At 41.5% G+C, this 12,763-nt stretch overlaps 1 protein-coding gene across 3 annotated transcripts in view; it reads right to left on the bottom strand.

The window, feature by feature from the left end:
- Positions 1-12,763, bottom strand: part of ppfibp2b (PPFIA binding protein 2b) — a 110,133-nt gene that overhangs the window by 9,195 nt on the left and 88,175 nt on the right. For 2 of the 3 annotated variants that reach the window (XM_034878331.1, XM_034878333.1), the window contains 10 exons: positions 10,706-10,738; positions 9,765-9,797; positions 9,382-9,517; positions 8,817-8,936; positions 6,633-6,783; positions 5,825-5,936; positions 5,619-5,707; positions 3,232-3,354; positions 2,374-2,499; positions 2,100-2,288 (listed from right to left, as the gene is read on the bottom strand). In XM_034878331.1, the coding sequence (XP_034734222.1) occupies positions 2,100-2,288; positions 2,374-2,499; positions 3,232-3,354; positions 5,619-5,707; positions 5,825-5,936; positions 6,633-6,783; positions 8,817-8,936; positions 9,382-9,517; positions 9,765-9,797; positions 10,706-10,738 (1,112 nt within the window). The remainder of the gene's footprint in view (positions 1-2,099; positions 2,289-2,373; positions 2,500-3,231; positions 3,355-5,618; positions 5,708-5,824; positions 5,937-6,632; positions 6,784-8,816; positions 8,937-9,381; positions 9,518-9,764; positions 9,798-10,705; positions 10,739-12,763) is intronic. The other variant, XM_034878332.1, reaches the window with a different exon arrangement.

Here is a 12,763-nt window from a genome sequence, read left to right as displayed (position 1 = left end):
CTGGTAGCAGGTCCCAGGGACTTTTTTTTGTAATGGAAAACCAAAAAAAGTGAGTAGAGGCGAGGCGAGTCGAGTAGATACCACGCAGTGGAAAACTGCCATAAGTATCCAAGGTCACAAATGGGACGACAGCATTGTGTTTGAGGGGGCGGATTATTCCTCCATTTTTCTTTAGCAGAGCACAGAGGGACTTAAAGCTGAGGCTGCAGCTGATGGCTGGGGTTTAAAGCTGCGAGGAGGAGCAAAGCAGTCTGGGGTTTACTCTACTCTGACAGGCTTAAACACACTGAAAGCCTCAGAGCTTAAACTGCGCTGACACACCAAGGTTTCGCCTCGGATTAAGGTGCTTTCTCTCAAACACGTAGGAAGATTGGTGTGTGAGCATTGTTGCCTCCAAGCACTTCCTCTTCCACTGTTGCCATTTAATGGTACTTGGTACTTCTTCAGTTTTCATGTTAAAAATTCAAATCTACACTACTCGTGCCACAAACATGGGCACTGATATGAATATTTTTAACTGTATTTGTATAATTATTACCTTCCATTATATGTTATGCAGCCTTTCTATTCTAGTATTACCTTACAGTATTTTCCATTAATTATGGTAAATATTACGGTATGGTTAATACTACCTGGACTAACCTAGCTCTGGGGAGTCATTCCCCTGAGTCCTTAGGTTCTTTTTCGCCCAGCATGTTTCCTTGCATCAGGGAGGCTTCAAAATCAGGGTAGCAGCTGTTGCCATGGACCCGCTACACATTCTGCGATGCCATGTTCATCCTTCTATGCTCTGCGGTGCCCTGCCACGTCCTGCTGTGCCTTGTAATGCCGCACAGTGCCCTGCTATGCCATGAACTACTACAAAGAACTACTACAAACTACTAATTTTTTTTGACTGTTATTGCCAATCTTCATTCTAACCCCAACCGGCCCGTCAGACACCGCCTACCAAGAGCCTGGGTCTGTCCGAGGTTTCTGCCTAAAAGGAAGTTTTTCCTTGCCAATGTCGCACTGTGCTTGTTCTAGAGGAAAATACTAGAACTGTTGGGTCCTTGTAAATTCTGGAGTGTGGTCTAGACTTACTCTATCTGTAAAGTTTCTCGAGATAACTCTTGTTATGAATTGATACTATAAATAAAATTGAATTGCAATTGAATTAATCTATTCCTGTCTTTATATTACATTGATTCTCTTTGTTTGTGCTCAGTTTATGTCATGTCATTTTCCTTATCACTTTTAACTGCATTCCTTGCACAAAAGGTGCAATACAAATTAAATTCAATTCAATTCAATTTTATTTATAGTATCAATTCACAACAAGAGTTATCCAAAGACACTATACAGATAGACCACACTCCAGGATTTACAAGGACCCAACAGTTTTAGTAGTTTCCTCCAGAGCAAGCAACAGTGCGACAGTGGCAAGGAAAAACTTCCTTTTAGGCAGAAACCTCGGTCAGACCCAGGCTCTTGGTAGGCGGTGTCTGACGGGCCGGTTGGGGTTAGAATTTTGTAGTAGTTCATGGCATAGCAGGACGCTGTGCGGCATTACAAGGCACAGCAGGACGTAGCAGGACGTAGCTGGGCACTGCAGTGTAGCAGTTGAACATGGCATCACAGAACATGGAGCGGGACCAAGGCGACAGCTGTTACCCTGATATTGGAGCTTCCCTGATCCAAGGGAACATGCTGGGGAAAAAGAACATAAGGACTCCGGGGAATGACTCCCCAGAACTAGGTTAGTAACAAGCATTTCTGGGACATGGATGCACATAAATAAAAGGTTGAAAGATAGAGGAGGGAGGAGCTCAGTGTATCAAAATAAGTCCCCAGCTGTCTAAAACTATTATTACAGCAAAACCAAGAGAGACAAGGTAAAGAGAGCTCCAGCCCGGTCGGGCTAGAACTCTCCCCAACCGGATCGGGCTGTATGCCAAGTCTCCCTTTAGTTTTATTATATCAAAAAGGAAAGTCTTTAGCCTGCTCTTAAATGTGGAGACGGTGTCTGCCTCCCGGACCCAAACTGAACCTGGTTCCACAAGAGAGGAGCCTGATAATGGAGTTACTATCATTTTCTAATTGTACTTGTTTTATCTTACCTTGACTTTAGCTGTGATGCTGAGGGGGGTGTACCCAACGGCTTCAGTGTACTCCCTCTTCTCCTGATGAGCTTGTGCTCCCACCAGGCTGTTGAAGTTGGTGGCTAGGTGGCGTCTCAGCAGTGTTTTCTGAGTAGGGATGTTCAGCAGCATGGCAAGCGTGTCTGAGTTAAACCGAGGTTCCAGCATCTATGAGAGAAGAGACAAATTTAAGATGCTTTCTGTAGCATTTAGTTTTTTTATTCCCATAAACTGTGGGATTGTATGTACTCACTACCAGCCCTCCATGTACTCCACTGCCCCTCAGGTTTGGTGCATACTCTGCCAGATCCACAGATCTCAGCCACTCCATGACTCGGTGGTTGGACCACTGGATCACATCACCGGGACTGAAGTGGTTCTGAAACACACACACACATTATTTGAATTCAAGTTAAACTTATTTGTATAGTAATTAAAAGTGCCGTACGGCAATAAGACAGAGTGTCTGATTAAGTGAGTGTTATTCACAGCGGAGTGGAGAAAGGAGCTCACAAGAAGCTGTAGAATTCACTCTGACCCGAATGAGTTTTCTGGCCAGGTTACAGGAAGGAACAGAGTAAAAAAAGCTGAGACATTCACTGATTGTCGGATGAGGTTTGCTTAGATGCATCTTCTTTTTGAAAAGTAAAAAGTTTTAGAATGCCTTTGTGCCTCTTAACGGACACAAAATGTAATTAATATGTTGGTACCACATGAACAGGGCCTTTACGTAACATCAAGATGCGCTTTCATGTCAGACATTGTTTTAATTCACCTAATCTGTGTTTCTTGCCAGTGGGTAGCTTGCTTACCTGGTTAGCTGCTACAGCTAGCTGTTAGTTGCTACCTGCTGTTAATAAATGTGTTCAGCCCGGCTTTTGTGAGAATCATAATGCAGCAGTTCCCTGTGTATTTGTGGCATATTTATAACAATCAAGATTAACATAAAGATTAGCCGAAATTCTCCTTTAGGTTTTGGAGCAGACCTAAAGTTTTCTAGATTGCTTAGATGTGTGGTGCATAGAAACTGAAGACTGCTTAGCAAGCCAAAACTAGCATACACTTCAGCTCTTCTTTTAAAGATGATCACACAAACACCATATCTACTTACCTCATTTCCAGGCCTGCGTTTTAGGCAGTTGGAGTTAAACTTGTTGACATGGAGAACATGAATGGCGCACTTGATGCTGAGGTGATGCAGCTGACTGCTCACTTTAAGAAATAACAGGTCGTTCTGAGATTGAGAGAAAACAGAGAGGGGTGAAATTATGACAAGGTGAAGAGAAAATGAGCATCTAGTTTTTACATTCAAGTTTTTTGTTATGTCAATTTTAATCCTTAGCAAGTGAAAACGAGTACTTCAAATGCATGTATTATACATAAAACTAGAATCACAATCAGCTTTAATGGCCACGTAAGTGTGAACACATACTGAACATACGTTTGACTACGGAATTTTGTTGCTTTCAAAGTACACACAGAATTAGACAAATGGCTAATAACAAGAACAACAAAGCTCCACTGCCTTGCTGTTGCATGCTTTCGCCAACCAGTCAAGGAGAAGTTTACATTAATTCCTGTCTAGACTCATATGTAGTAAAGAGATTAAAGCAGTTTAATGAAAAGGTATATAGTGTGTTTTTGATTAGCAAAACTTGGATGCTTCACACAAATTTTCAACCTGGCAGCACAAAAGATCTAAACAATTACTGCCGTTTCATTAATGATTATGATTAGTTTCACCAATTCAACATCTGACCAAACGTCACCACTTGTGTTGTTGAGTATATAAATGTAAATGTATTGTATTTATATAGCGCTTTTCTAGTCAAAACAACTACTCAAAAGCGCTTCTACATAGTACAGGAAGCATTCAACATTCACACACTTTTATACACTGTTGCCAAGGCTGCCATGCCAAGCTGCCACCTAAACATTCACACACATTTACACTGTGATGAACACCATCAGGGACAACTGGGGGTTCAGTGTCTTGCCCAAGGACACTTTGGCATTGGACTGCTGGGATTGAACCACCAACCTTCCGATTGGCAGACATCCACTCTACCACTGAGACACAGCCGCCCGTATGCATAGAAGGCCAGAATCCTTATTATGGCCTATCCTTATTATTATACATAAGTGTGAAATGTTGCAATAATTAGTAGGGCTACACATAATGAAGATTTATCTAAATCGCAATAAGAAATTTGCAATATCCAAGCACGAGCGCAATATTTGTTAAAAGCAAAATATGTGTCAAACCATTCTGATCAAAGTATTGTGGTGCTGCAGAGATGTCCCAGCTTACAAATTGTATCCTATAGGCTAAAGAAAAAAACATTTGTTTGGTACAGAACCTTGCAGAAATCACATTATCCTTTACATTGTTATAAGAATAATGATAGAAAAATGATCATTCCCTCCAATATTGTGAATCGTATCGCAATCGCAATATCAGCCAAAATAATTGCAATTAGATATTTTCCTCATATCGTGCAGCCCTAATTATCAGTCTAGGAATTCTTCAATTATGGCCAAACATTATTTTGTGAGGTTACAGTGACCTTGCCCTTTGACTTTCAAAATCTTTTAGATTTGCTCTGCAGGTACGTCTGGCCAAGAGCCCATTCAAGCCAACTTCCAATTTTTCCAAATTGAGGCACCAATAGCGCAACAACGTTGAAGCAGATTTTGTACATAACAAAGCCTTGGAACATCTGGAACATCACTCATTTGAATCAGTAATCTTGTCTGTTTTAAGTGATTTTGAACATTTTCTTTTTGTAAAAAAACAAGCAAAGAACAACTCTTGAAGCCTTCATATCTAAAAAAAGATTTGTCGACTAGATTTGGCAAAAGTGTGCTATATCAGCATACGTCATCTCCTTCATCGCTCTGATTGGTTTTAGTTCTATCCAATTGCGCCCAGAGCATCCATTGGTGACACTTGTTTGGAAATGAATGAACCTTTCCCAGACCCACTCTCAGTTACAGCTGAGAAACGTCTGGCGTCAACCAGGCTAGATGTTTGGGCCAATCTTGAAGAAATTCACTCCACCGGCTCCTGAAATATAGCTTCATAAGATTGGGACAGACAGATGGGGCAACCCGATTTCTTATCTAGAATTCCCTTAACCCTGGTTAAACTTTAAAGCTGTGTACCGATCAGCTGTTATTCCACCGAATATATTAGACAATCATCATGATCATGATCACCATGATCATTAGTATTGTTTAGGGTTTTCCAATATCGGTGCTTATAAAACAGTGCCGGTGCCAGAAAAGAGCACAAAACGACATTAAACAACGGCTTGTTTATTGCAAAGGCCATATGGTCAAATTTAATTGATTTATTTAAAATGTAATAATAATAACTTATAACAAGCATCAAATGCAGTGATGCTTCTGTTGCCTGTAAAGTCAGTTTCGGAGCACTGCCACCAAAACGAGGCATCAAAATCGGTAACCAACCCTAATGATTATTAGTCAACTCACCACAGTGAGGTATTGCAGCATCTGTCCATCCACTCTTCCATCATTAAATTGGTCTTTGTATTGAGGAAGTCCAATGTCATCAAGCCAACCTTTGGAATATAAAATATAAATTATTTACATAAAAATATATGTTTATTATAAGGAAATATCAGAATGAAGTTCTTTCAGTGAGTGTTTTATTTCAGTGTGTGGTTTTCAGTGCGTACGAGTGACCCAGATGTAATCCAGCTCTGCAGACTTCTCAGACTTCTTGCTGCTGAACGTCTTGATGGCTAATAGGAGCTTCTTCCTGTGGAGCGGATTCTTCATCGCCAGCTCCTGGAGACACATTGAGAGAAATATCTTATTTCATCTTGTCACAGCTAAATACAAAGGGGTGGTAGTAGGTCAGTCCATTGGGAGTTGTGTTGGGAAGCGGAGGGTTGCCGGTTCATGTCCCCGTACAGAGTGTGGATTGGTTACCTCCTGGGCAATGCCAGGTGTTCTTGAGCAAGGCATTGTACCCCCCACCCCAACCAGCACTAAATGACATCTCTCCATTTGTGCATGAATAGGTCCTGAACGTGTGTGTTTCAGGCCTGTGTGTAGTGATTTCTAACAAAACAGAATGTAAATTGTAATTTCCCCACTGTGAATCAATAAACTGTATAAATTAAATGAATCTTAAATCTGAGAGAAATAAAGAATATACCACCATTAGAGGGAATTATCTAATTAAAATGATCATGATGAGAGAGACAACTGGGGCGAGGTGGACATTGTGACAGTGTTGAAGGCGAAACTAACAACCAGGTTGAAAAGCAGAGACAGGCATTACTAAATGCCAAATTGACAAACAGACAGCAGCAATGATTAGACAGGTAGAACTGAAAACATTTTGGAAGATTTTTTTGTCAGGTAGACCAACTGAGCCAGACAGATGTCTCAGATGCACCATTTTAGGAAACATGCTCCATATAGAAGATATAATATGAGTGTGTGTGTGTGTGTGTGTGTGTGTGTGTGTGCATGTACCTTTTCTAGGTCTTGCTGGGTGGCCGACAGTAGAGTATCACCGCTGGTAACCCATTGGCAAGCAATAATGCTGTACTGACCAAGTCCAATTTCCTCAAGCCAGTCACACACCTGCTCTGTGCTCCACTTACAAAAAGGCATCTTCAGGTCTCTGATATGGAGATGGAAGAAAATGACAAATATTAACAGAGACACAGAGAAACAAGTTTGAAATGAGACTAATGGACAGCTAATTTTAAAGGTGTGTGAGTAATATATAATAAAGATGACCACAATGGAATCTTTGTATATTTCAGCTAATATACACACATTATTGCTGGCCATTTAACAAATGTGTAGGAGATTTTTTCAATCCATTATTCCTACCATCCACGTAGCTACAGCTTATTCATGCTAGTGAAATATTAAAATCACTGTGCTGAGATGTATATAACCAAATCAAACATGGAAGACGTGGATGTTGTGAAAAGAATTGTGTAAGAAAGGAGGGTATTGCTTTGGTGCTGTAGGTGCTCACACAATCTCTAAATACACAATGGCTAAGAGAATCAAGTGCTAGAATATAACAATATAAGTATTAACCTATGTACACAGTACGTAATAAAAATAAAAATAAGAAGAGCAGCACAGCAGCAAAAGAGTGTACTAGTGGCATGTAGAACCAGAGCTGGATAAAGATGGATGGAGAGGTGGAGAGTGTCAGGGTGGGTTCCAGATGCAGCGTACCAGATGGTGATGGAGGATGTAAGGATGGACTTGATGATGGCTGTGTAGAATTCAATTCAATTCAATTTTATTTATATAGCGCCAAATCACAACTACAGTTATCTCACAGCGCTTACATCATCATTGTCATTGGCAGGTTGAATTTCTTCAGCTGCCGCAGGAAGTAAATCCTCTGTTGTGCTTTCTTGATGAGGGAGCTTATGTTCAGCTGAAAGACTCCAAAGTGTCAATTGTGGAGTCACAAATGGTCATTGGGGCAGGTGGGGCTGAGTTCTTCCTGATGTCCACAACCATCTCCACTGTCTTTAGGGCATTGAGCTCTAGATTGTTCTGATTGCACCTGGTCACCAGGTGGTCAGCCTACCATCCGTAGGCGGACTTGTCACCGTCAAAGATGAGTCAGAAGAGGGAGGTGTCATCTTCAGAAGTTCGACGGACTGGTGACTGGAGGTGCAGCTGTTACTGTACAGGGAGAAGAGCAGAGGAGAAAGAACGCAGCCCTGAGGGGATCTGGTGCTGATGGACTTTGAGTTTTCCCAACATCACATGCTGTTTCCTATCAGACAGGAAGTCAATGATCCACCTGCAGGGGGAGTCAGGCACACCTAGCTGGGAGAAGCAGAGCCGGGATGATGGTATTAAAGGCATAGCCTATATCCACACACAGGATCTTGTCGTAGGTTCCTGCAGAGTCCAGGTGCTGGAGGATTTAGTGGAGCGCTAGGTTGACTGCATTGTTTGGCTCTGTGGGAAAACTGCAGGGGGTCCAAGAGGGGGTCAGTGATGGCTTTGAGGTGGGAAAGCACAAGGCGGTACAAGGACTTCAAAACCACAGAGCGACCGTCTGGGCGACGGGTCTGTAGTTGTTAAGTCCTGTGGTTCTTGGCTTCTTGGGCATGGGGATGATAGTTGAGGATTTGAAGGAGGCTGGCAGGTGACATGTCTTCAGTGAAGTGTTGAAAATGTCTGATGATGCACTGTAGCTGGGACTGTTGGCAGGTGTCGTGGGGGATATTTTCAGTACCGTCCCTTTGCTGGGAGGTCGTGGGGAGGGTTACGGTCACAGGACTGTCCATTTGTCTTTCAAAGCGACAGCAGAACTCTTTGAGGTCATTGGCTAGGCGTTGGTTGTTTGTGGAGGGGGGGCTTTAGGTTTATAATTGGTGATTAGAGCACTTTCCGGACAGACAGCGTATAATTGGTGGTGGAGCTTCTCAGAGTACCGTTGTATATCTTCTTTCACCCCATTGCTAAACTTTTACTTTGCCTCTTCCTTATCCAACCTTCACCTTCTAAGTTTGGCTGTGAACCAGGGTTTTTCATTGTTGTCCCTCACCCTGGTGCATGATGGAACATGGCAGTCCTCACAGAAGTGGATGTATGACATCACAGCCTCTGTGTACTCATCCAGACTGTATGAAAAAAACTGTATGTGTAAGTATAATTATGTTTTTATACCGTGTGGTCCCTGGACGGGCCAATCTTGGTCCAGCTGTAGCTCTGAAACCTCCCCTTTTGAACTCTCCCAGCTCAGAGTAGTGAACCTGGGCAGGACTGCCTGACTGGCTGCGACGGATCCTGGGTACAATGGAAACACTGATAAGTGTGTGAAGGAAAAATAGAAAAAGGGACAGAGACTGAAATAATGTAGCTGTGTTAGGCAACACAGAAAAGGATACTGTTTATGTGTAACTACTGTATTGTATGTACGAGGGGCCATCAGGGACATTATTCACAATTACCTCACACACACACTAGTAAAAATGCTCTCCCACACTATTAAAAACTGCTGAAAGACTCTCATACACACTGCTGAAACAGTCATATACAGTATTTAAATGTTCTCACATACTATTGTGATGCTCTCATGTACATTATTGAAAGTGAATTCCTAGCATTTGAATATGAAAGCCTTTCAGCAGTGTGTGTGAGAGTATTTAACTTGTGGGTATGTAAGGTACTTCTGAATATTGTCCCTGATGGCCCCTCATTAATGTGCACATATATATTTTTTTAAACTTACTTTCCCCAGAGTTTCTTAATGCCTCTTTGACTCTTCCTATTCTCTGGTGAGACAGGGGACTGCTGTCCAGAGTCCACTCCAGATGACAGGGGGGACTGTTCTGACAGAACACACTCCTCTAGCTTTTCTGGATGCCCTGCCAGAAGAAAACACAAGCATAGAAGAATTGACACTCTGATTCATCAAAGTAGAAACCTGGGATCCTGTTTCTTACATTGGTAGCCTTTTTATAGCTTCCTGGAAAGCACTAGCACTTTAAAACAGCACATTAATATGTTGATATTAACAACATTCAAGACAACTAATCTCATGTCAAGATCACTGACTTTAACAGGATGGTAACAGAAGGTAGATGGGTTCATGGCTTGAGATGCAATACCCACCAACATTATAGAGGTCATGTTTTCCAGGGGATCCTGAGGCAGTGGAGATTAGTGAAATGAGACAAAAGCAAGCAGAAATAAAGCAGAAGCGAGGATTAGCCACACCCACTTTTTCTACAAATATTTTTTTTACATGTACATTAGTGTCCAAGCCACATATGAGAGGTCACGTGGGCCAACAGGATGATGTAAAGAGTAAGAAGTCATAGCACAACGATTACTATCTATCCCTATCAAAAGCCTGACCAGAAGCTAAAAGGAGAACTCCCTCCTTGAGGAGTTTAACCAAGTTGGTGCAAAAAACAAACTTGAGCAATTCTGTTACTACCTCATTACACGTTGCCTGTTTACTTTGCACTTGCTCGACTTGCTCTTTCTCAGTGACATCCTGTTTAAGACATCCTGTGTGTGTGTTTGTTTTGTGAGGCAGTGAGAGCAAAAGGGGATGTCAGGTTACATTTGCCTTTGTTTACTTTGGATGACTAAGCTAGTTGAACTGCACACATTCATTTTTTTTGTCGCATAATATGTTATATAGAACTGCACACATCCTAAAACTTGCACTCCTCGCCCTCTCCCTCCTGCTTCGAACTCTGGCTTTGTGTAGGCTGATACATGGGTGGTTGTGTGCTTATATGCCTATTAGCTTTAAGTGTGTGTGTGTTTCAGTGAATGCTGATGCGAGAGAGTCAGGCTATCTTTGTCAGCTCTCTGAGTCATGAAGGATTCTTTATAATCCCGGTATTCCATGCCACTGCTTACCTCTGAGGTATGGCTGTCAATCTTGTTTTGTTTATGACAATTGACAGGATTTTATTTTTTATAAAAGCTTTTTTGTATGGCTTCAGAATCACAGCAACAACATTAGCCAAATGACTTGGTTTTTATCAAAAGTGTATTTGCAGTGCTGACATTTGAATTTCTGTGTGAGCATACAGTACCTAAAGCCGGAGCACTGGCACTCCTGCAGCGAACTACAGCCATAAGACAAACGGAGAAAAGAGCAAAAGATCCAACAGCAAAACAGATAGGAGGAGGAGATAGGGAGAAAGGGCACAGAGAAGGAAGCAGATGGAGCAAAGTTAGTTGACGTTTACTTGAATTGAAGAGTTATTCAACGGTTACAGTTTATTAGGCATTATATATTAGGTTTTTTGCTGAGGTCTGTTCAAGAACATATTTTCCCACTTAACCCCTGTGGTATTTTATTTTTGGTGGTTTTACTTTATCTGCCAGAAAATATATGTGTATATATATATAAATACAACTGAGGTGAATTGAAGTTCATTTGTGGTGCTAACAGCAGTGAAAAATGACATTTGAAAGAAACAATGGGCCTTGTGCAAGAATCTTTATCTCATATATCTTACTACTCCTTTTCAGTGAGGTCTGCTAGTGTTCCAACTCAGATACATCAAACTCTCTATACAGTACAAAGTGGTTAGAAATTGCTTGAATTGAATACTAGGAGGTGTCAGTTGGGAAGATGTAGTGAATAGCAGACCTAAACTTAATCTGCAGATTGTTTTATAGTTTTCAGCAGTGATCCAGAAGGAAAATCTGCTAAATTATCAGATTATTTTTCTGCTTGGAGTGGAGATGTGTTAACATTTGGGCTGGAAAAAAAAAATATATATATATCAATACAGCATAGTATAATAATATTTTCCGTAGCAATACTGTCTCGATACACAGACGCCAACTATCAATCTTTTATTATAATTGTGTTGATTAGTTTGTCTGCTTGACAATCCTATTATGCAGCAATAAAATCGAAGTGATATGATCAAACAGAGAAATGTATCTTTTTAGAAAAGTTTTCTTTAGGGGATATCATTTGAAATTTGGAAAAATTAGAAGTTGAAAAAAAAAGTTATAAATTGCATTATATCACAGGACTAAAAAGAAGAAATTCACACAACAGAGCTTAAAGTGCTCATATTATGCTCATTTTTAGGTTAATCATTTTATTTAGGGGTTACATCAGAATAGGTTCACATGATTACATTTTCAAAAAACACCATCTTTTTGTTGTACTACACATTGCTGCAGCTCCTCTTTTCACCCTGTGTGTTGAGCTCTCTGTTTAAGCCACTGAGTGAGGCATCTCACCTTTGTTCCATCTTTGTTGGGAGTAGCACATGCGCAAGGTCTAGGTCAGCACTACAAGTTAATCAGAAGCAGAGTATGTGGGCGTCCCACGCTAGCAGCTAGCCTAGGCGAGCATTATAACGTGAATTACAAAGTGACGCACGTTCGTCACGGAAATAAAGGCTGGACTACAATAAAGCGGTTTGGAGCAGTGTGTGAACAGTGTTTTCTGTCGGAGATGGTAAGTCCCTCTGGGGGGGACTTTGAGCTTATTAGGGGTCCAAGGCTGTAGGAACGGAGGCTGTAGAAACCTTCTCCGCCTACAACTCCCGCTACAGCCTAAACCGTAGATGGTGGGGGGGGGGTATTTGGGGGGTCCGAAAACCTGTGAGTATCTGGTGTTAGGTTAAGGGTTGCCCGTGAAGAGAACACTCCTCCAAAGTGCCAGACGCCATCAAATGTGAGACGCCATCGAATGTGAGCATTTGCCCACTCAAATACGTAACGACAACAAACTGCAGTCAGGGGGAGAGAGAGAGAGAGAGAGAGAGAGAGAGAGAGAGAGAGAGAGAGAGAGAGAGAGAGAGAGAGAGATGAACCCTAACCACAACACCAGATATTGACTGTTTTTGGACCCCCCCGGGGCCCCTCAAATACAGTAAAACTGCACATGTTAGAGTGGGTTTTATTATGCCTGCTTAAAGCACACCTGTGCAATAATCATGCTGTCTAATCACATCTTGATATGTCACACTTGTTTTTGTGATCAATATTTGATTTCTGAGTGCCGCTCACAAAAAAAAGTGTTGGGTTTATAATTTTGTTCAGTGTATGTCATACAAGAGTTTGTCCCTTGTGACTTGTAGGACCGGTCTGGACCACTCGGGAAAATTATTTTACTATGAAAG

Source organism: Etheostoma cragini, chromosome 8 (genome assembly GCF_013103735.1).
Source record: "Etheostoma cragini isolate CJK2018 chromosome 8, CSU_Ecrag_1.0, whole genome shotgun sequence".
In the NCBI taxonomy this organism is placed as follows: Eukaryota; Metazoa; Chordata; class Actinopteri; order Perciformes; family Percidae; genus Etheostoma; species Etheostoma cragini.
Note: the sequence above shows the minus strand (reverse complement) of the source record. Positions and strands in the feature narration are given on the sequence as shown.